Source organism: Nestor notabilis, unplaced genomic scaffold (assembly GCF_000696875.1).
Source record: "Nestor notabilis isolate BGI_N333 unplaced genomic scaffold, ASM69687v1 scaffold11294, whole genome shotgun sequence".
Classification (NCBI taxonomy): Eukaryota; Metazoa; Chordata; class Aves; order Psittaciformes; family Psittacidae; genus Nestor; species Nestor notabilis.
This window is the reverse complement of record NW_009926889.1, coordinates 37519-62217: the sequence shown is the minus strand read 5'-3', so window position 1 is coordinate 62217 and position 24699 is coordinate 37519. Positions and strand designations below refer to the sequence as shown.

Here is a 24699-nt window from a genome sequence, read left to right as displayed (position 1 = left end):
GAGTATAACCCATCTGCTAGAGGACTAGCAATCCAGGAGACTATATGTTCCTTTGTTACACACTCATATGCAGGCCCACATACAGTGGTGGTTTGGAGGCTAATGAAAGCCAGAGCAACAGAAAAGCAAAGAACAATGCCACTAAATGAAGATCCTGAAACTTAATCCTTCATCTAGAGGTTGTATCATCTTCCCTGCTTGCTCTTGCACAGAATCTGTCTGTGTAGCTCTTTGCTGGACTACACACAGCTTTGCATGATTTGTTTTAATTACTGCCTTTGTCTTTGGTTGCTGGGACTTTCTGTTTCTGTTCCCTTTGAGCTTGGAACAGCCTCCTGCTTTGCAAAGACCTCTTTTTTCTCTTTAAAAATCACTGTCCCAAATCTTGCACCTTTGTGAAGGTATCTAGCTCTTTCATCTCTGTTTTACTCACACTTCTCTGACTTGCTAATCTAAGTCTCTTGGGCCATGGATCGATGTTCCTTATGTACCTTCTGAAACATTGCATAATAAGAAAGCATACTATCAACGTCAATGTTTATCATGAAATAAGCTCTCAGAGCTAGCACATGCTTGCAGACCCAGTCGTGGTATCTCCCATGTTTGGCAGCCCCTTTGAAAATGCTCTAAGGGGATACCAAGTCAAGCAACAGAACACTCCTCCTATTTTGAAGAGCAGATGCTGGGAGGATCTGCAAGGAATAACCTATTCTGAACTGTAACTGAAGGATTTTAATTTAGTAGATAAGCAATTAGAACAAAATAAAACAAGGATTATCAATCAGCCCTGAGAGCATCTAGGGAAGACAGTTTCCAGACATAGAACCTACAGGCAGTTTGGGAAGGGTTTTAGTATTGTATTTATCAAAATCAGATTATCTGAAATTAAACATTTTTTTTCTTTCCCCTTTTTGTTAAAATTGGTTTTAGACTGTACCCTCCTTCAAGACAGCATTTCACAAGGAACATACCACATATAATAGTACCCCAGGAGATGTTGAGCAGGTCCTAGGATGGCAGTGACCTCACCTTTTATTGTCTGCAATAAAATTGAGAGCACTTGTCACCTCATGGAACTGTGTCCTAAGGCGACAAAAATGTTTCCTGTATTTCCCTTGGGGATCACAGATTTTGCTGGAGCATTAATTAAAGATTGAAGGATATAAAATGAAACCCCAGAAGACAGTCTCGCTATTTATTCCTTGATTAAACCGATTAAATGCTTGTCTACTAAGAAAAAATATGAGCAATTTTGGAAGGCAGTAATCACTAGGAAGAAGATTTATATAGCCAAATAGTGTGCTATATCATTAAGAATTGTCAACAATAAACGAATGACCCAATCTAAAGATAAAAACGGTAATAACAGTAGGATCCGAGCCAACACTGAATAAGCCCAAAGGTCTGCGTGATAGGATATGCAGACTTGTCAGTTTCAAAGCATTACCTGAAATCTATCTCACCCCAGTATTAGCCATCTGCTATTATTCTAGAAGTGCTTGATGTATGCAGTTACTCCTAATCCTGTGTCTTTAAGTGAGTATCATAAAAAACCTGGTGCAGTTGATTTGCAAATGCATCAGAGCGTGCTCAAGGCTTATGTTTAAACTATCTGGGTACTAAAGTGAAATAAAGCTGGAGTGATGGCTTCGGCCCATGCTTCAGATGAAGCACATACTGATAACACCTTGCTGTGCGTTGTTCTGCTTCTGATGGCTCTTCCCAACATTATTCCTCAAGTGTCAAAACCTGCCCTCACAAGGGAAAATCAGGAGTTTGAGCTTTTACATTTCCAGTCCTACTCACATAAGCAGGGGAGAATTAAACCTTCGGTTACGTCAATCTAAGAGTAAAATAACCCAGCAAAGGCAACAAAACCAGCACATTGATTTCAGTGGGATCTGTAGGTCTAGAGTGAAAAAATAATCTTGGTTTCATGTATTTTCTCACAGAAGACATTTTAACAGCTGCCTTATATGATAGGCCAGAACCTGGACAGAGTGTGCAGTGCCTGTGGAAGCTGAAAGACTCTTCCTCCAGTTTGGTTCTTGATACTAAAAAACAAACAACCTCTCAGGAAAAAAGATTGCCCAACCAAAAGCAGCTTAAGGTCTTAACATTCTTGTATTACAAGCTCATGTTATCATGAAATCCAACGCCAAGTTTCCTAGTTTTACATCTGAGATTATTTTCCTCATAGTCATGCAAAATGATTCCAGTGAAAATCAGAGAAACTGAGTTCCTTACAACACAAATATCCCACAATAAACCATTTCTAAACCTTAGAAATTATTTAGCATTTGGATCTTATCTTGCCTGTCTGTAAGTCTTCATGATACTTTAGATATCAAAATGTCTTACACTAAATCACGGCTGTGTCCTCTAATAAGAAGTCTTCATTCTACAGTGACTGTGAACAAATAACAACTTCCTTTGTTGTTGTCAATTTTCAGAAGAGGACTATTTCTTCTGGATACATTTATTTCTGGTGACCAACTTGAGACACAGCAAAGTCATGTACTTCAGATGGCATTCATGAAAATAGAAGTTCTCTGAGATATCTCAAGTTAGTTACCCAAAAATCAAAAAGAATAATGCCAGGATTACGCAAATTCATACAGTTACATCTGAAAGTGTTTGAACTGATGTTGAGTGACAGATGCAGAGCGCTTCGGATCATTCTACATTAGGAAGTAGTAACAACAGTTACTTAGCACTTGATTAGTCCTCAGCCAGTTGTATTTAAATATTTACAACTTCTTGTGACTACACAACTAGTCTTTCCTCTATTTTCAGACAGGAGGTCCAATTTTAAGAGATGCAAGTTAATTGCATCTTTCCTTGAACTCAGTGAAAACACAGAGCACTCCATGCCTCAAAACAGCTGTTTCTACTCACAGAACATCAGAGTTACTAAGATGGAGACACCCAGAATGATGATTTTGATAACTGGTAATTCTGGTGCAACAAACTTGCCTACTGCTATAACAGGGGGCTAGGAGCAGAGCTGGTACTGGCCTCAATCCAGAGGGATTTCAATGACACGTTCAGTATGGAAGATCAAGGTTTTTCTTAGTTTGCTGCTCTGAACTCCGAAAGTTGAGTGGAACATGCAGAAGTTTACTTCTAGATCAGCTCTGCTATGATCCGAACTTTGTTGAACTTGATTACTTTTAGGAAGGGCCACTCCAACCAGCAGAGGCAAAACTGAACACACCTCAGTATGTTGGGTTTTGGGTCCTTCCTTTGTAATGCAGTATAAATGTGTAGAGTACACTTAAGAAAGGAACAGTCTTGTTTTTTCAATCTAGCATGCAGTAAGTATAATAATCTCTGATTTAGTTTCCTTTTATGATGATACCTTTAGCTTTGGTGCTCTAAACCATCAAAGTTTACACTACAGAAGTTCTTCATCTATCACACATGCTTTGCTATTCTTAGTTCAGTCATAAAACCATAAACAGTTTCTGCGAATGCCCATCTTTCAGTAAAATTAATGATGGCTCCTGCCCAAGCAAAACCAAACAAAACAGAATAGTATAAAAGGTAAGTATGATGTGTTAGCTTTCGAAGTGGAAGCCTGATTTGCCAGAACATGTCATGTATGTTTTTTATCTATCTGCATTTTACAAGTATTGGCTTCAGGCTCCTACTTGAACCAAATTCTATACCTTCCAGTGAAGGCACCTTCACTCCCTACTTTGTTACACTGAAGCACACAATGCTTCCATGTGAAACTGCTGAAAGATAAGTCTAAATCATGTATTACCATTTCCCCTTTGTTATAAGGTAGCAAACATCACAGGCCCTAATCCATCTAAGGGAAAAGATCCCAAAAGTTTAAAATATCTGTGAACTCCTACTTGTCTTTCAGGAAAATTTAAGATAAATGTTCCTGAGGAAAGTAACAGTTAATGTGGAATAGTTGGAACCCAGTCCTATTAAAATGCTAGAAGAACAGTGTTTACAGGGGCAAAATTCACAGCTGGTCCTTACAAACTGTACACATATGCAAGGAGTGGGTGGGAGTAGGATGGAGAATAGCAAGGCCCTACCTAATTTTAGGTGCCAGTCTCATGATACAAAGCTGCCGTATGTTAAAGGTGAACAGAGTGGGAGGATGGAAGAGATTGACTATAATGGGCTTCTGGTATAAAAACTTACAGTGTCCTAGCTATGGTTTTTTATACTGTTCCTCCGTGATCCTAAACCACCAGTGTATAACCATTAATTAATTAGCATATAATACTTCACTTGGAGAGCAGTTATGCCTGCATATTCTCTCCTATTTGAAAAATCAAACCCAGAAGTTACTGACTCACAAAATCTGCTCGACGATAGAATATACTTACTACTGTTTGCACTGCTGCAGTACTGTCCCTTCCATGAGGACTTTTAATGTCAGAGCATACAACCAAAGTGTTGAACTAAGCCTGGGCAAAACCAGCCACATGACTAGCTTTAAAAGAGAACAAGATGGCCTTTCTCTTACTTACAAGACTCTTCCCATTCTAATCCTCCCAGCTGACTGGCAAGTGCATCGTACACATCTGGATGTAGGTGATACTTTATGAGGGCTCATTAGCTCCATTGTGCTTCTGGGATCTACAGATAAAATGTCTATTTGGGACAGGAATTTCTATTAGAAAAATCGGTAATTTCATTTCTTGCAACAGAACAGCCTTAATCATCTAATAAGTAAAATAATTAATACTGATTCATGGTTTTTTTACCTTATTATGTAGGGTCTTTTCAATATGCTGGTCCTCCAAGTTCAAGACAGACAATGGGAAAATTGGAGAGGATCCAGTGGAGGTTGGAGAGGGTTGGAGAACTTGGCACATGAAGAAATGTTGAAGGAATTGGGTTTGTTCAGCCTAGAGCAGAGAAAGCTTGGGGTATTCTTCGCTGAAAACAACTGAACATTGGAACAGGGTGCCCAGATAGCTCGTAGAATCTCCCTCACTGGAAATACTCAACACTTGGCTTGACAGGACTCTGAATAGGGCTATTCAACAGACAGTTAAATGAAATGACCTCCAAATATCCCTTCAATCTGGACTTTTCTATGATTTTATTCTATGATTTTGGAACTGTAATGGACTACCAATACCCCCATTAGGCTACATTCAATTGTCACTGAGCAAATGAGGTCAGAATCTCAACTCTTCTTAACCAAACTGGCTGATATAAACAGTGACAGAAATAACAAATGTAAGTTGGTGAGGAAACAGGCACCAGTAATGTGTTTCTATTACACATTAATTGATGGGGCATGAATCTGATGCTATGTATGACTGATTGCATTGCTACAGGCAAAATAGAAATGTTTGCTCTCTCCATTAAAGTATACCAGCTTATCTTAAACCACATCTGGAGCCAAATTCAACCTTTACTCTCCAGCAGCAGAGTAATGCAGAGTTATGCAGCAGGAAAGCACAGTTACACTAGAAATGAACCTGATCCCTACCTTTTAGTCTACTGGTTTAAATTTTGTCCTTCTGATAACTGTTGTATTAGTAAGACAGTTGAACTTGCTTCTTTTCCAATGCATATAGAGATGTAACTCAGAGGGGCTGACACTACTGTTTGCTATTTCATGGTAAACCTATATACATGACCTTAATGCCTAGCACAGGATCACGTGAGTTTATGATACACCAGCAGTCTAAAAGGTAGTTTTCTCACACTTGCAGCTGATCTTAGCAACCTGATTGATTGAAAATGATTTACTGAGAGACTGAAATGAATTCTTGAGGTGATGTCAAAGATTGTCTTAAGGTGAGGATGCATGGACAAGATACAGCTTTCCCTGGTAGGTACAGAGAGTTGTTCAGCCCCTTAGGAATATAACCATGTAAATGTTTTATTCATGTCAGTTATTCACATAAGTGGGTTTTACTTTAGTGTGTAACATAAGCCAGCTGGTTTGCTTCTTTTAAACTCTGATTTCTCATGCACTTCATATTGCTACACCCCCTTCAGAGATATTTATGGACATTTCACAGCAAGCTCTCTCAAGCTTATGTGCCATTAAGATTCCATTCTGGGGTGTTTACTGCATTAGATTTATAACATACAGATTTATGGACTCAGCTACTTGATGGCCCAATAAAGCATGTTGGAACTGAAGGCAACTACTAATTAAAATAATACTTGATTGTCCTTAGCATATTGTAAAACTGCTGTGGATTTAAACAGAGCCACTGCAGTTCCTATAAAGCCTCACAGCCTAACTGCATAGTAAGAAAACTGACAATTCGCATGTAAGATCAGTTTATTTGTGGCTACACTTGAGGAATTATAATGTTTTTCTATCTGTTTGTATACATGGAAGTGAACTAGTGCTGAAATACTTTCAAGCGCCCTGTGGCTTTGGCTGTTCTAAACACTAAAGAATGAAACTTCACAGCCAAAGGGAACAAGAAGGTTACAGTACTAGTACCAGGGCTGTAAAGTATCAACTATTCCACTAATCCCCATTTAAACAATTAGCTTAAATCCTACTGAAAAGGATCAGATGTTAAGATGCACCTCAAGCTAAGTTCCTCCTGGAAAAGCATATTTTCAGTGTTGGGTAGAATTTTCATCTTGAAATCTCTATCATCCCATGTTAGAAACAAGGGACTTGGGCAACGCTGCTCCTTGCTCTAAACAGTTAACATTCACAGGCTGACTTCATACACATTACAAAGTGTAGTAAGAGGCATGAATTTTCAAGCATGCAAACAGCCTGGCTTACACTGTAATTAGGAAACAGCGATGAAAGCAAAATAAGGAAATAGTTAAAATGAATATTAATTACCACCATGTCTTATTACAATGCTCTGTTAATTCTATTCGAATGAACTGCATTAAGAGCTCTTAACACCAGCGGGGAGGCTCCATTGAGAAGAATAGAGTTTTTTAGACAGTGGTCATGAAACGTGATTTCTTACCCTTCTCTGCAATTAAATGGACAGATTTTACTTGCCTGCCACAAAGACTGACATGCAGAACTTTACAGGACAGCTTACAGAAGGTAACAATGATGTAAAATCTGGAGCACTACCACTTGGAATGCCAGGAGCACATTAAGAAGAGGGAAAAACATTCATTGGCCCTTAACAATCAAAGATCAGATATGCAAAAATTCCTGAAAAAGCCCTTTCATGTCAACTACTGAATTAAAATCTGTAGTTTCAGGAAATGGGGGTAACACGCATCTGCAAAAGAGGGTTCCACCACATAGACTAGCTGAGATTCCAGTGTTGCTAATCTACATTTCACTGTCACATCTGCAATAGGTCAGCATCCAAGTGCAGAACTTCAGAAGAAATTTCTTGCACATATTCAGCAAATCCAGCTTTCTGCTGAGTCACCAAGATAAGTACTTATATGAGAAGCACAGTAACAAAACCAGCAAAAAAGAGAGAGGTGAAATGTTTGAGGAATATGAGATTTTTTTCTATTCCTTCTCTAAATGATATTTGCTATTATAGCTCGATGATACTATCTTCAATCTCAGTTTCCAATTACACAGGCATAAACCTACAGTACTGCAAGTGTTTTACCCAGAACAGAATCCAGCATCCACCTTTCTAACTGTCCTATAATGGCTCCCTGTATGAACAGATGGAGACCAAGGAAACAGTGCTCTATTTTAATAGCTGCTCTTGTTTTTATTTCCATTGCTATGAAATTGGCTTTTAATTCACTTTCATTTCCTAAGTTATTTTCCTACAATTTTTTTTGGTATAAATCCCATGTAGTAACCTACATCTGTCTGAAAAGAAAAGCCACCCTTTGATTAGAGCTGGAATGCAGTATCATATACTGTGTGTTTGGAAACCTCTGCAGAAAAAAACATGTCTGCTTTAATACATCTAGCTTGAGGCACCACGGGGTGAGTTGAGGACAACAGAGCAGTGGGTCTGAAAAAAAGGAAGAGCGATGTCCCTGCTTTTCTTGGCTTGCTCATACATAAATTTCAATGCTATTTACATGACTTTTGTAAGTTTGGGGTAAAAGTAATTTTATCTCTCTGCAAAAATTGATTTGCTGCCTTTCCTGCCTTTGAGGGACTGTGGAAGTCCACCTGCAAAACAGGGGCTTCCTGGCACCTACAAGAGTTAAACGATATGCAAATTTCAGCAGCAAGAATAACTTGCTCTTAATTAACCAAGGATTTACGATACATGTGGAATGGAGATGAACTATATTTTTCACTGATTATTTCAGTCTTTTAATAAGAAAAATAATGGGAATAGTAAAAAAGCCCTATTATATTAATCAATTTTCACTATCTTCTGAAAAAACAACATATTGTTCAATTCACTTCCTGAAGCTTCTGAGACATACAACAGGACCTACCTCTTTTTCATGCATCTTTCCTCCAGAATCAGAGAATACAATTGAAATAAAACCTTTCCATAGCATACAACAAATTCCTATTGCTTTTCTCAAGTAGGTCTTTGTAAAAAAGCTTTCATTTCTCTACCTAGCAGGCATATTATTATATCCTGCTGACATTAGCAGGATAGAAACCATAGTTTGGATTTGGTTAAAATAATACCTTTTTTCCCCCCCAATTTTTTTTATATAATGAATTTGTACTGCATTTTTTCTTCCAATCTGTCAGAAAAGTGATCAGTAACGAAATCTTACAGTTAAGGAAAGCCAAAAAGCTTAATAACAAGGGCCCAAGCTTAGTGCTTTGCTTTTTTGTTTTTTCTTTCCCCAGATGATTACATCTCCAAATGATTACTGCCTTTGAAGCTTTTGTGGAGGTTTTCTTTATGCTTTAGCCACTGTGTTATTGTAACATCTTATCAATGTCACCTTTGCTCTAGTCTCTGGAGAGTTCTGAGAAATTAATTTGTTTGCAATATCTCCTAAAGTCCAGGTAACTCCTGGTACAACATATTTTTCTGTAATCTGGTTTTTTGGGGTGCATAATAACCGCTCAGTGGGACAGTGTCTACCCTGAACACCTCCCAGTGCAATGCGTATTAGTTAATAGAAGTATTTCTAATAAGCCAGCTATGAATATGGCTTTGTCTTTGTCCCTTGAAAATGTAGAAAGCAAATCCTATGGACACTGGGGGTATCATTTTCATGGGGTAGAAATCAAGAACAAAAAATAGTACATATGCAGAATATACTATACACATGTGGAAGCTTCAGTGGCATGATCAATGGAATAAAAGTTGCTTATTCTGCAGCCAGTGACACCATGAAATGTCAGTATTTGGTGATACTCAAGTTAGTAAACCTCCATTCATCATCTGAAGTGTAAAGACTTTTCTTCTAAATTACTGGTATAGCAGTTGGAAAACTTGAATAATAAATGTAGCTAACTGCTTTCATTCCTGTTCCTTCAGCCTCTTGCAGCAACAGTACAACTTATTCCCGCACAAAGGAGCAGGATATGACCTCAAAAAAAACCCCATCAGTAACTAGACTTAGGTGAAACCAGAGCACTACCTTCTAAAAACCTAAAATTCCTTACCTCCTTCCTCCTTACTCAGTTCTCACTGATTTTCAGTTGGATTTGTGACCGAGCCCTCTAGGACCTTTGGTCAACGAGGTCACAAAACCCAGAAAAGAATAAGTGATATTGGCAATAAAGATATAAATAAAGCCATGGCAGCTTTTGTTACTTTACTCATTTTTCCATTAATTCTAGGTATAAAAATGTGTTTCGTTTCATGTGGTTTTATTGAAACTCTGACCCATTTTCCCCAGAAGTACTCACTTGATGAAATATTTGATTCCATCTGCCGTATAAGCTTCCTCCCATCCATAAGGCAGACCTAAGACGGAATAAAGAAGTAAGATGTGTCTCAAACCTTAAGTGACACAAAGAACATAGTTTTGAAGTGGTATAAATTAAAATGCTGTAATTCCAAACTATGTCATAAAAAGATTACAAATGAATTCTTGCTATTTTGTAACAGAAGAATTTAAACAATACAATTTAATGAATATTTGCCGTGCTACAAAGCTATAAACCATTTCATGATACTTTCACGAATAGCATTTCTTTTGTAAAAGCTGACAGTCTGGTCAAATCAGAGTGTAGCAGTTAAGTATTATTGAACTTTTTATTGTAATTAACACCTATATAAAGTGACCAAAACCCTCCTTTGTTTGTCATCTGCTGATGTCTGTTTTTACAGCTGTTACATACAGATGAAAATGACTACATAAGGTAGAAGTCTGGGCAGAATGAAATCCACTGCTATTCGTTTTTGCACCAAGTTTTGTGTTTATACATAATTCTTTGGGAATTTAGGCACAAATTCCACACACTTAGAGACAGATTCGGAGAAAATATGTACAGGTATTTGTGTTCTTATCTATGTTACATATGCACTAAAAAAGGTTAATTTACTAAATGCATTGCTTAATTTTGTGATTTACACTAATGTAGTCAGTCATGCTAATCTTAAAAACTCAATCTTGGTGTTTGTTCTCAGTTCGAAAGTCCCATCCATGAGAATGATCACTAATACATAATACTGTTATTAGGGTGCAATACCGTATCACTTTAAAAACTAAATTTTCAGAGCAGACCTCTACCTTTTCAATTAATGTTTGTTCAACACCAACTGTTTGTAGGGTCTGAAAAGTGCTGGAGAAAGAAGCATCAATCAACGTGCAAAAATGCTCCGGATGGATGCTTTTGAGATACTGTACTGTAATGCAGATAAAGTGAAAGGTCCCGAAAAACCTCCCTTTTTTAGATACTAGAAATATGTATATGAAATTAAAATATGCACGAAAAATTATTCTGGAAGCGCTTTAGCTTGAAAGCCATCTCAAAATGTGTCTTAGGAGTTAAACTATTTTTATGCAAGTCACAGTATATCTCAAAGACCAGCTCATTAGAACCATCTGTGAGCCTGCTTTAGATTTAAAACTCTTATTTGGAAAATGTGCTGGCCTGCACGCACCATATGATCTTTGAAAACTGCTTCATACCACGGAATGCCCTAAGCACACACATTTATTTTGGAACTTCTTTCTCAAAAGGCTCATTTTCTTCTCTCCCATCGTCACACCTTTGTCTCTGGTGCGGTCCATACTTCTTAATCTGGAAAGGGCTAACTTCAGTTCTCAAGGATAAACAGAGTCATTTACAGCTACTGAATCACAACCTGGCACAGTGAAGCAGGTATAAACCATCTGAGAAGTAACTATACCTGTAGGCACCAAGTGAAGAGCAACAAGTCAGTCAGCCAAAACTCCAGAAGTCAGGAAGGGAACTTGAGAACCGGTAATTGCAGAACAGCACCATTACCGTTCAGTACAGCTTGAAACGCAAAGAGCTCACTGGATTACTTCTCCTTTCATTTTTACCCCGTATTAGTCACTTATCTCAGGCTTCTTCCCATTTTCAGTTTAGAACAGAGCTATACAATCTGTTCCTCAAAACATGCCACCTACTACCTTTCAGAGAGAATAATCCACATCTACTTCCCTTTAAATACAAGGTAGTTGCTGCATAAGAGTTTTCAGGCTCTGGCTCCATGATAAAGGAAGGAAGAAAAGGATGTTTCTAGTTACAAATATGCTAGACATGATCACAGGTTCTTCCTTCCTCTCCCATGAAATATGGGACCTTTCTTCAACATGGATATTTTCTAATCATTTAAATGCCAATAGGATTCATTCTTCAATTGCTTCCATCTGCCCAGGCCTTTCCTCATTCCTGCATGCAACGTGAATATCCAAAATAAATAAGAACATCTTTTCTAAATTATTAATAGAACCTCAGCATCTGCTCTGTGCTCACACGGATCCCCTCTATCACCTATTTCATTCATCAGTGATTATAACCCTTTTTTCACTAGAGAGTTGATTAAAGTTATGTTTTTTTTCTTATTTCTAAATGAAGAATGGTACGTAGGTAGTAATGAAAACTGATGCTCTGTATTCTTTTCTTAACACAAAAGACTCTGCTTTTAAAAAACACTGAATACATTTGTCACCTATAAATTAAATTCTGGAGATATCTCCACAGTTTTATTTGCCTTTTTGACTATATATGCATTAGATTGTATATCCTATCCACTCTTTATATGCGTCAAAGTTCCACCTACATCTGCAAGTTTTTTTAATGCCTTTCTTTTCCACATTTTTACTTTTCCTCCATTGGTTTTTCACTGCTGTTCCCTTTACTCATTTCCTTCATGGTTAGATTTGTACTTGTATCTCTTGGTATTTCCCATGGTAGCCAGAAGGCTCTTATGTTTTGCATCGTGTTTCCCCAGACATCATCTTCACTTCCTTCAAGCTCACTTTCTCCATGAATCATTCATAAGTTGATCTACTTCCTAGTGCTCTATTTTTTCACACCCTCCAGGGTCAGATTTGTTGCCTGTCCTAGGACTTGCTTTGAAAGACTGCTAAGCTCTCACCTGGAGTAAATGGGAGGTACAGGAGCTTAAACCATCAGAAACAGTCTCTGAAAGATACAAGATTTAGCCTATATAAACCCTGGCAATCTTAGGTTTCCTGAATATTTATAATTTCTTCTGTGAATTGCTGCAGTCTTTGATGAAACTTCATGAATAATATATCTTGGCTGCAATTGTCTGCATATATCCTCTTAAAGAAATTACAGATTTACAACATTGGAAAGTAATTTCAGCAGAAAATACAGGATTTCTTGCTGTTCAAACATTTGTGACTATTTATCTTTTGCAAGGTAAAGAAAAGGTAAAACTGCAAAAGAAATTACGCCTGCAAAAGAAATGGATACAGTTCAAAGCATCCTTTGCCCAAACAGAATAGTCTCCTGAGAGAGTGTGTGTGAGCCAAAGTACATTGTAACCTACCATTATTTTGCTCTAAGTATAAGCATTTAATTACAGTTAACGCAAAAGAGATTTCTATAATTCTATGTGAAAAATTAAAACAAGAAATCACTTCCTGTCATACGTATACCAGAACTGTGAGCTGGTCACCGAGCAGCGAGGCAGAACCTCTGGTGCCTGCCTGCCTCCTTGGCTGCACGATGCCTGCTGTGCTAACATGATTGTAAAGTTAACATTATATAACGCTGAAAGGAAATGAAACCCTAGGGCAAGCAAAATTTTCCTGACACTGATAAAGTGTGGATCTCATCGATCTTTATCACTTCCTGGGGTTAAAAGGACAGAAAACACATCAGCACTGATACTTGGTTGCTTGCAATGAGCAGAAAGATCAGCATCAGCCGAAGTTATAAACTTATATGAAGCAACAGACATTGAAGATTTTGTCTACTGCTTCCACTATACACACTTCCTTAATAAAAGCTGCACATAGCATGATCAATGCATGTCCCTAAAGGAAGAAGGGGGAAAATACAGATATTAGGAAAAAGCCTCATTTTACTAGGCAGTTACCAAACCTAGAAACTGTGCAGTAATGTAGTTGGGTGGGTTCTTTTTCCCCAGTATGTTAGTTAAAAAATACTAAAGTAAAAGAAATGTGGAGATCAGCAGATGAAACTAACAAAAGCAGATACCATAGCGTGAATATTCAGTTGACTCAAACCTGACAGTTGTTTCCCTAACATCTAATACTGCTGTCCAAATATGGTTTATTTTTCTTATTTTCTGACAAAATTACTCAAAGGAAATGCGAGATTTAGAGTCTATAGCAACAACTGTTCGAAAATTTGCTGTTCACTAGAATTCTATCCAGATTTAGCCAAAGCGAGACTATTTAAATGCTTCAAGATAAGCGTGTCCAGTGCTTTATTTTGACCTTAAGGCCAGACTAACACCCTGCTTCCATTATAAGGAGTCACACAAGCAGTACTGAGGAGTTTGAAAAGAGTGCTTAGGGATAGCTGCCTACCAGAGGGATAATCTCACCCCAAAACTCTTTTGTGAAGCATAAACTTATTTCCAGCAGCATTCACAGCTTTGTCATCCACCATAAAAAGGATGTCTGGCTACAAGTGGCTCCTGTTAAGGCTAAACAATCTTAGGTCTGTATCATTAAAGCACCTTGTCTGGAATTAATATGAAGTATTGTGCTTAAGGGATGTAATATCTATCTGGAATTGAAAAGCCACATAGTCTAAGTATTCTGTTTCGCAATGAACACATTCTTTGACCAACAACTGAAATAAGAATGTCTTTCCTTACGTATCCTTTTACCTAGCTTGGTTTCTCTTTTAAAGTATGTATATAAAGTAAGAGAGCATGAGCTAGCTCAGAACTACCCTTTATTTACCTCCTTATAATTTATTTATGTTTTAGGTTCTCAAAAATGATGACTTTTTTTAAGAAATAGAAAGTACCTGATGAAAGAATTTCTGATATACAAGATTTGCTAAAGGACGTTATAAATGGTTTTCTCTGTCACTTGATAAATGAGGTTTTGAATTCTGATCTCTTTTCAATATCCACCAATTCCAGCTCTTACCAACACTTAAACCTTCCTCATGTGGCCTCAATAATAATGTAAAATTTCTTAGCTGAGATCGCAAATGCCATTGGCTCTTCTCTCTGAGCTATGCAGGCAATGCAAAGAGGAAGGAAAGCTGACTTGCTTGCTCTGCGTTTACTGGTCTTGGGCTCTGGAGTGCTATAGGAATATGGGAATACCCCAGATAGGAGACTAGAGGTATCACAAGATGTGAGACCAGCAGAGGAACTCCTCTGAGTCAGGCAATTTGGCACAGCTAAAGCAAGAATTTGTGGAGAAACATCCAGCCTTATCAAGTGTGTTCAGTGAGGTTCAGGCATAAAAGGGCCCTTTATTTTTTGAGGCTGTCAATAATACGTACTGTATTTTACTACTTATTTGTGAACTGAATATAAAATCTCAGGTTCAGAAAAACAGCTTTCAGAAGTGAGCATGCACTCTGGCATTTGTTTGTGTGCCACTTTATTCTTTGGATCATTTCAAGTGCTCTTCCCACAAACAAATGTGTTTCATTTTATGAATAATAGTCTGCTAAGGGGCCATTCCTTTCTTTCATATATCAAATTCTATTATAAAGAAATTTTCTTTTTCTTTTGTTGTTGGTAATTCAATAAAGCAAAGGTGGAGTAAGTTTCCAAGTGGAGACATCTAGGAAATACTAGCAACTGAAATCTGTGTTAATTCAGAATACAGCTGGCAGATTGGTTTGTCTCCCTTCAGTCTTGATCCTAGAAACTATGCTTCAGGAAATATATTTTTCTTTGGATATCCAGGGCATGGTGACCTTGTGTTTTCCCATCTCTTATTAATCATAAGATACTGACCCATCTTTGCTGGCAAACTCATTAATCTCTTATTAAAACAATTACATCCTACCAAGTTACAATTCAGAATGAGTTATAAAACCATTTGCTTTGTGTTCTGAAGGATTATATGATCAACTTTAAAAACTTAATTGTAATTTTGAAATTACACACTGTTATAAATTCTTTTTTCCATTCTAACACTTGTCTGTGAGTAACTTGGTACAGTTAACTAGAAACACTATGAATACAACAGAAACTGTACTATATGAACAATGACCAGTTGACTAACTGAAGGAAGTAAGAACGACCTCAACCAGTATATGTGACCAGACATTGCTGTAGACATATTGCTCTCCTACCTAAACAATAAGGAAACCCAAATTTAGAACAAACTCTGCCCATCATGTGCACTTGAATTCTTCAGAAATGAGAGCTACAGCCATCTGAGCAATGAGATTGCTGCTATGTGTCCTCAAGAAGGACAAAATATTATCTTCCTGAAACATTACTACAAAAATATACCTTTTCAGAAGCTGAATATTGGAAATACAACAGAAAACCCCTCCAAACTACGTATTTTTCAAACGAACACTAATATTCTCTTTTCAAATCAAGTTTTAGGTACTATAAGGTCCAAGCAATTTGGACTGTTATTAAAATGAGAAGCAAAAGGTCTAGTGGATGCTCATTTTTATCCATGCAGGAGGTTAGCAGTGAACGTACAAAACAAGCACAACACTTGAAAGGGCAATAAAATACTTTCTTTTGCTTAGTTGATGGCAATCAAACATGTACAACCAATCGAGCAGAAATGGCAGAAGTCACCGGAGCTTGCAGGACAAACTTTACAATAACATTATAAAACATCCCAGCTTCTAAAGGGAATGGGAAGAGTACAGCAAATGAAGTACTGAGCTGGCTGTTTCACCAAATAGAAGCTGTTCTTTTAAGGTAAAGTCCTCCTTTTAGCCTAGAGAGAGATAAACCAGAAGATTCATCCATCACCTGCTGTCACAGGCTAGAATCTGAGCATCTACACCAGCTACTGATGTGAAACCAGGAACTTTTTTTAGCATACAAAAAGCTGAAAAAAGACTGAAATTGAAATGCTGACATGGAAGGAATTCAAAGGACTACTAATGAGTATTATTTCTATAATGTAATCACCTTTTTGAGAAAAGGAATTATTTAGCAACTTACATTGAAAAACCCAAGCTTATTACCTCATGATACTTAGAATGTGATCAAGATGTATCGCATTTGGCTTACAATGCCTTTTCACATACCACACACCTGATAGTCAGAAGTTCACAATTGATTCTTGGGAGGCCTGAGATACCATAAAGCAGTACATCCTTCACCATTACAGCTATTTTAGTCATGAACTAAAGATCTTTGTTTAGTCATTAGGTCAGGACCATGTAAGCCCTCAAATGTGAGGGATAATGAAGACAGAGAGGAGTTTCAGACTGCTGAAGAGAGGAAACATTATAAAATTAGAGAAATGATCCACAACTGGGGAACTAGACACAAATGGCTAAAAAAAAAGCTAAATTCATAGAAGCACCTCTTGAGAACATTCTTGTTCTGATTGTTGGTAAAAGCCACTTTCAGCTGATTAAAGACAATCTGGAATAACACATTTTTATTCCAGAAATACACGCCTCTGCACACAGGGCGTTCACCACCAGGACTAGGTAATTAGGAATAACCTGGAATAGTTCACTGTATGGCCCAGCTCTAAACCATTTCTTTTTTCCTCAGTTGTCCTACTGTCTTGCTGCCCTGATCACCCTGCTCCGGAATTCATCCATCTCCTCCCTTCCTTGCTGGATCAGCTTCTCTTGTCACCATCTATTGTGCTATCCACCCACGTCCATCACTGTCATCTTACATTGCTCACTGACGCATGTGATTGTTAAATATAAGCTTTCTAAAAGCATTCATTGGTAACAAATTAAAATGACTAAAATTAGAATTGAGCAGAAATTGTCTGAGATTTAAAAAGCAGTAGTATTACATGATATACCTTTCTTGCTAAGTAATATCTCACTCTTTTGCACTGATGATGAAATTAAACTGTGCAGGGGGCTGCCATGAACCACCTACAATTGAGAGACAGGACTACTCTGCTGAGCTCATTTCACACTAAATACAGACCAAAGTAATACCTTTTCCTTTCAAAACAAGAATTGTGAAAAGTATATTAAAAGATATCCTTTTAACCTGTTACAGAAAACACTGTAGCTGCACACAGGTAAAAGAAGGGGTTTATTTACAGGATGACATGACTTTAAAGCCAGCATATTTTAAAATTAATGTCAAAAGTTCTTAGACACTAGGATAGATACCTTTCCTTTCTGATATAAAGCTGAAGGGGAAAATAATCCACCATGTGCCTAAATTAGCATAATTCATTTTACTCTAACTGTAAAGAAATCAAACATAATATCTGCAGCAATCACTAAAGCAAAGCAAAATCTCCACTCTGAACTTCCAGTTAAAGACTGCCTTTAAAGATGCTTATGGCATAACAGAACAGATCTAGTACGAGACTTACGCACATTTTCTACCTCATTTAGGTCTCCTTCATAAGCACCAAGCAATTATGTTTTCCTCTTGCAAATGCTCCTGAAAAGATACGTTTAAGAAGCTTCCTATATCATTCTTGGCAATTGACTTTCTCTGTACTTCTTTCCATTCTCATTATCACACTGCGCACCACATCCAAGTAACTCTGCTAGCCCTCAGCTTCTCACTCCTACCCACTGAAAAGAAGTGAAAAAATGTGACAACTGAAGGAAGTGACAGAGAAGCATACCAACCTCTGAGACAAGACGAGCCCCAGTAGCTTTAGCATACATTGACACTCGAAACAAAGGTCTGATCATTCCCCTCTCCCTGACAGCTTTAATCCAGCTCTCTCAGGATGCTCATAGTTGTGAAGCCACAGAAAATTAACTCAGCCTTAACTGCACAAAACTCACACAGCTCCTGTGGTTCAGCTCCACGCTGTCATGGTTGCTTTAGTTGTTGGTACCTGAAATAATGAGACAGCTCTTCTGGGCTGGTGTGCAGAACATCATACTCATAGAGAGACATGGGCTTACCCACCTCTCTGATTACCAGCTGACTACATCTGAAGTGTGCTTTGGTAAGACCAAAAGACGTAAGGGGGGTGTCAGCCTTGAGATTGAGATGCTGAGCTGGGATTGAGACCTCACAGTTCAGTTCCCGTATCACCTGTGTATTTCCTCTGACTGTAAGCAATCTGCATCTCCACGCCACAAAATGTGGAAGTTTTTTTTCCTCTCCCCTCATGTCAAAACATCATACTGTAATGAAGGACTAAAATCCCAAAATCCTAAGCATTATGTCAAAAGAAACTAGTTGATGGATTATTTAGGAAGTATTTCCCATCCAGTAAAATTTCTGGAGAGTTTTGACTTCAGTCTCCATAGTTACCAAAACCAAGCACAACTTCTATGGGAAGAGACACAAAGTCAATTAAATTTTTCATAGTGGGGTCACAGTATGAACTAAACGAGTCCATAGACTTTTAAAGGTCTGCTTCTTAATGAAGTCTTCCTTCAGAGATGCTGGAAATTAACCTAATAAGCTAATCTTGCTAGCTCATCTGCATTTTAAGGTATAATAATATCACTTACTTGGTTTTCATTATTAAAATGTTTTGATTTGAAAGTCAGTACAGACAGTGCCTATTCAAAAGCTGACTCATCTTTTCTCATTAAAGGTAAGTGAATGGAGAGAGAATAAATTGCTTTTCTACCAGCAACAACAGGGTTCTGAAATCTAGGTCACATTAAAGAACTGTCTTATATACAAGCTTTAAGCATTGAATTGTCTTCTTCCTTGCTGTGAAACATTAGGAATAACACACATGTTCAATCACCAATAAATTGGCTAGCAACTTGTTCATAATTGGTAATTCTTCATTTGATCAGGCTATATTCTGTCCTTATTAGTGTCACCTTTTATCTAGCTTCTCTGCTTGTACACAATTACTGTAATGTTCTGACCCTCATACATCAAATTAAACAAATGGGGTCTAATTTCTACGTCCTGTAACAATACCCACAAGTAAGACCTGTTAGGTGAAAACCATGTCATTCCTTGCTCACATGCAACAAAATGTGCTTTTAGCCCAACTAAAGAGAGGTCAGGGATAAATCAGGATTTAAAACCCATTTGTAATTGGACATTTCCTGGAATGTCACTGGAAACCAGGATTAGAATTTTGGAAGAGCCTGACTAACTGGATCAGATGTTTGAATAAATAGGGTGTAATTCTATAAAGTATATAAAGACAAAAGTGAAGTACTACCCTAGGTGCAAATAATCAGCTGCACAAAAGCAAGTGGGGTATGTCTAGCTAACCCTTGGTTCAGCAGAAAAGGGTCTGGAAGTCCAGGAAAGCCCAAACCTCATATGAATCAGTGACATGAAGCTATAAGGGAAAACCATTTGGGGATGTAAGAGCTGCTGTGCTACATATTAAAGCAAACAAACTTATCATTCCATTTTTGTCTCCAACAGGCAGGTCTCAAGTACAGAATTCAATATAATTTTGATGAAATGGAGAGAATTCAGTGAAAAACAAGGGTGATGAAATGGCTAGAAGACATGCTGTGTAAGGAAAAAAAATGAGCAAACTGGTATCAGTTTATTTTGGGGAACAGAAAACAGAGTGGAGACTTGATATGGTCTTCAAATATGTTAAAAGCTGCCACAAAGAGGAAAGTAGTAGGGTGTTTTCAATAACTATAGGGATGAAGACAAGTAGTAATGTGCTTAAGCTGCAATAAGGAGGATTTATGCCAAAGGAAAAGCTTTCTAATGACAAAGATAATTAGGGATGGGAATAGTCAGCCTACAGAAGCTGTGGAATATGCCAGACAAATACCTGTTTGGATTAATGTAGGTATAATTCATGTTGCTGGTGGGTGAACTACCTAATTGCTGGAGGTCCTTTCTGGCCAAATTTTTTCTGATTCCTTGGTAACAAAGTACTAAGTTCTAGTTTTCTGAACTTTTGCATAATTTACATCACACACAGACATTGCTGCTGCTTCCCATTTGCAAGGCATTTTTATGTCTTGTGTTCACAGGAGTAATATATTTTAATTATATTACATTCCAAAAAACTCTCTGCTTGTCTCTTTCTAAATATTTATTGTAAAACCAAACCAAGCCAAAGAAATACACTTTATAGTACAGGGTTTTTTTAGGCTTGTCAGTGCCTGAACTTACACCCTAGTAATACCGAAACCAAACCAACAACAAAAACACAGCCAAAGGTGAAACTGTGAAAGGCTTCTTTGCTGTCTCCTACCTTGCTAATAAACTATTAAACTTTGATTTGGCTTCACTGACCTGACTTATTTAGCTAACATTACAGGCACTGATTTTAAGTACAGGTATGCTCCTAAATATTGCTATTTTCAGCAGTGATGATGCTCTAGCTAAATGATTTCACATTTGTTTGAGCCATGTTTGGGATCACTATCCACCCTCAAAACTTCTCAGAGATTATCATTATGAACCTTGCAATTGAAAAGAATGTAAAAATGTTAAGGTTCTGTAGACAACCCATAAATCAGTTGTAAGAGTTTTGTGGTTCAGTGGCTGTTGACAAACTACAGCTTGGAAACCACAGCTGTAATTCTGAATTACTTTGAAATACATGGATAACCAGGCATTAAAATATTAATTCAGACCAAGTACACAGCAATAAAACATAGCAATAAATACAGAGTACCAAAATATAGCAATTCAAACTAAAAAGGCAAGAAACCAAGCCCAGTAGAACAGAGCCTATGTCCTATGCCTGTCTCTATTCTCAGGTCTACCCTTCCCCATAACGTAGAGGTTGACAGTGTAAAGGTGCTAGTTAACACTCTTCCACATTTAAGGCATCAACTGACATGTTTATTCAATGAAAATGCACTGCATAATTACCACATACAGTGATAATGAACCAGAAACAAAGTATTTTGTAAGTCATTAACAAACTCAACAGTTACCTAAGAATGCAGAAGAAGATTATCTACATTATAATAGATTCTAGTAATGGTAGGATACTACCCAGGAAGAAAAAAAAAGCTGCTTTTGGGATTTCCCATCAATATGACACCTAGTGAGAAAAAAATTATTAGATTTGGGAGACTTCAGTTAAATCTTTGTTTTTCCTTTCCTATGAATGGTCAAGTTTGCTGCTTCATGGTTCAAACACCTTCTTAAAATGGGGATAATAATTCTAATCAAGGCTTACAAATGATGTAAATAAAGTAGATCCTATTGGATTTACAGACTGAAAAATGGACTTCTCACAGGTCCAGTGCTCCATTTTTAACTCAATTTCCACGCACACCCATTTTAATTTCATTTATATTGGAAATACTTCAAATATCATGTACAACTACATTTCTGAAGTGGAACTCTTCTCTTCCGCTGCAATGAAACATTTTCAACTTCTTGAACAGATTTTCCTTTGGGAATTACAGTTCTATGAACACTGTCAAAATTACAACCTGTCATTCTTATTTACCATGCAGGCAAATTGGAGATTTGAATGATTTGCAGAAAATTCAAAGTCTTGCTGCAAGTAAACAGTTATGTAGAATAAGCTTTTAAATTTTTGTCTGTGCCCTTGTAAAATTGCATTAAATGTGCTGGGATTTTTTTCCCTGGTGATTATAGAAACCATTTTCCCTGTTCTGCAACTCTGGATTTTAATTTTTCTCAAAGAACATAAGTTGTTCACCTTTGGGTTTCTTACTGTGATCGGATTTGCAGCATATCTAAAAAGCTGCTGATAAGCTATCGATTTTGTAATATAATATTCTCATTTGCAGAATGAGGCAAAAAAATATATTACAGGGCAAAAGAGATCCACTTCTCATCTCATGTGTACTTGATGTTATGTACTGGAACAATTAAAATTAAGTCAAGGGTTATCCTCAGTTTACATCACTGAAGATAGAATAAAAGGAAAGTGACTAAGTTCTAGTTCAATTCCAAAACTATATTATATCACTATATATAGTAACATATATAGTGATCCCAAACTGTATATATATCACTAGCAATGTTTTCAGATCAGTAAAGAAATGTGGGTAACTCTGCAATGTAATAAAAAATAATATTAACATTTCTGGCAATCTTAAGTGTTATTTTTTGACAAACCACCAGTTGTGAATTAGCCACTGTTCCTGCATAGTGTCACTCACTCACAGTACATGGTCGACAGCAGGGACCTACAATCCAGATAGAGCACGTGTTGAAGTAGACAACAACTGATCCCAGTTCCTATGAAGTTTTCCATTCAGCAGAGCTGGAAACCAGAAAACCACTGCCCTACAGAGACTAAATCAAGTGATGCATTCAGCAGCAACATGAAACCCCTGCCTTGCTCTATCTGGTCTTGCCCTATGCTGTCTTTACAAGATGAGACTGAGCAAACAAGAAAGCAACTAAAATCCAATTAAGGAAGAAGATTTACATCTCATGTTGCCTTCAGATCTCAGTGGAGGCCAGGAAGACGTGCTACAGGCACACCTAACTCCTGCTTTTCTGTAAGGAAAAATGGATTTTGGAGCATCGCTCTTGAGAAGGTGGCATTTGGAATAACTTCATGATGCTACATGGAATACAGGAGGAATACAGTGCCAATATTCTGTGGCATAAGACAGCAGTACCCAGAGCTCAGAATTCCACATGATTCTGCAAGTAGGAGCCACAGATGACCAGGTCATATTCCAAAATTACTCATGTGATGCCGGGATGTATCTTTTCTTTTAAAAATGTCAAGTCAGAAAAAATTCAACAGTAAAAAGTTCTTTTAATAACTTAATATTATTACTTTCTACAAAAATGAAATGACTTTCACCTTTGGTATTTTTGTTTTGAGGAAAAAAAATCCTCAGCCTTCTGGGACTTGCAAAACTGTGAATTTTTCCACTGGATAAAACAGTTGATAAACTCTCTTTTAGGAAAATTCACCTTTTTCATTGACATTGTTGAAAGTTTCAAAGGAATAATAAGTTTTAATTTCACCAAATTACTATTTTCTAATAGGAATCCTGTCTCAGGAAATGTTTAACTGACAAACATAACCTCTTTATAGCATACGGTGCTCATTTAAAGATTTAATTCTTTTGCTAGTCAGAAACTATTAGAAAAGGGAGCTGTACAGATGTGTTCAGGATATACATTGTATAATTTAATAGGTCCCTTCTATTTCTGATATCAGTAATTCCCTGAAATATTTATGGCCTTGCCAGAACAATGAATACACAGACAGAGTATCTCTTTGGTTATCATTATGATGCTCCTTCCTAAGCAGCTCCTCCAGCAAGGAACAAAAGGTACAGTTCTAGTTTATTAGCTGAAAGAACATTAAAGTTATCCGATCCTCCCAACACAGTATTGTCCCCACAAAGATCACCTTGCAGGAAATTATTTTCTCTTCCTAATACTAGAAGTATAAAAAGACATGGCAGCGTGAGTTTCAGCAAACGCTGGCAACCAGACAATATTCCTGGGGTAAACAGAAGACACGTATTTTGCTATTCAGCCTCTGCAAATGCATTTTAGTATCACTAGCCTAATTATCAGAAGTCAAGTTAGCCAGGGTATAACCACACTACTAACCCATGCTACAATCACATCTGGATTGTGATGTACAGACACACACCAAAAGGAGGCGGGGAACAGCTCACACTTACATGTCAACTACTTCAGAACTCTCATACTGAACTACAGCCAATTATCTGTACAAAATACAGCACTGCTGTATCTTTAATTTCAGGAATAAAATAGTAATAGTCTATATGGTATTAATTCTGTTGTAATAAACAAACAACAAATAAATAAAAGAAAGATGAACACTTAACAATATTAGCTGTTCTCAAAACAGCAAAACTCGTATTTGTGAAGACTTGCTACTCCACCTTATTAACTTTGTTCCACCTACACTGTCAAAAGAATGGGCAGGGACAACTAACACTTTGCTAAATATGAAATGGTTTTGGTAATTGACCATAATATAGTTTAAAAGACTAAACTGAAGAAATTGATAGATGGCATATTTCAGCCTTTATTGCCTGACACTTAAGACTTCGTCTGTCGTACAAAGATCAAAAGCAACTTAACTATCAAGAGAACAAGCACTAATGGACACTGACCACCAGCAGGTCCCACTGCCTTCTTTTTGCAGATAGTCAGTATACAAGGAAAATTAATATAAAGACTGGACAACTAACCTTCTGTCTGTAGGATCTTCATAATCAAATGTATAGTGGCTACTGCGACTAGCAAGATCAGTATCAGTAAGGTAAGCAGGAATTTTGGAAGCTGTTTTAATTTGGAGACCATTTCAGAGAACTTCAGCATGTTTGCCATGTGTCAGATCCCAGGCTGGCAACAGATTAAAGGAACATATGGGAAAAAAGTAGTTCAAGAT

The 24699-nt window shown here is 37.3% G+C and overlaps 1 protein-coding gene across 1 annotated transcript in view; it reads right to left on the bottom strand.

Annotated features, from left to right (window-relative positions):
• STXBP4 (syntaxin binding protein 4) overlaps positions 1-24699 on the bottom strand; it is a 61525-nt gene that overhangs the window by 4643 nt on the left and 32183 nt on the right. Inside the window, exon 21 of the mRNA XM_010013799.1 lies at positions 9737-9794. Coding sequence (XP_010012101.1) covers positions 9737-9794 — 58 coding nt within the window. The remainder of the gene's footprint in view (positions 1-9736; positions 9795-24699) is intronic.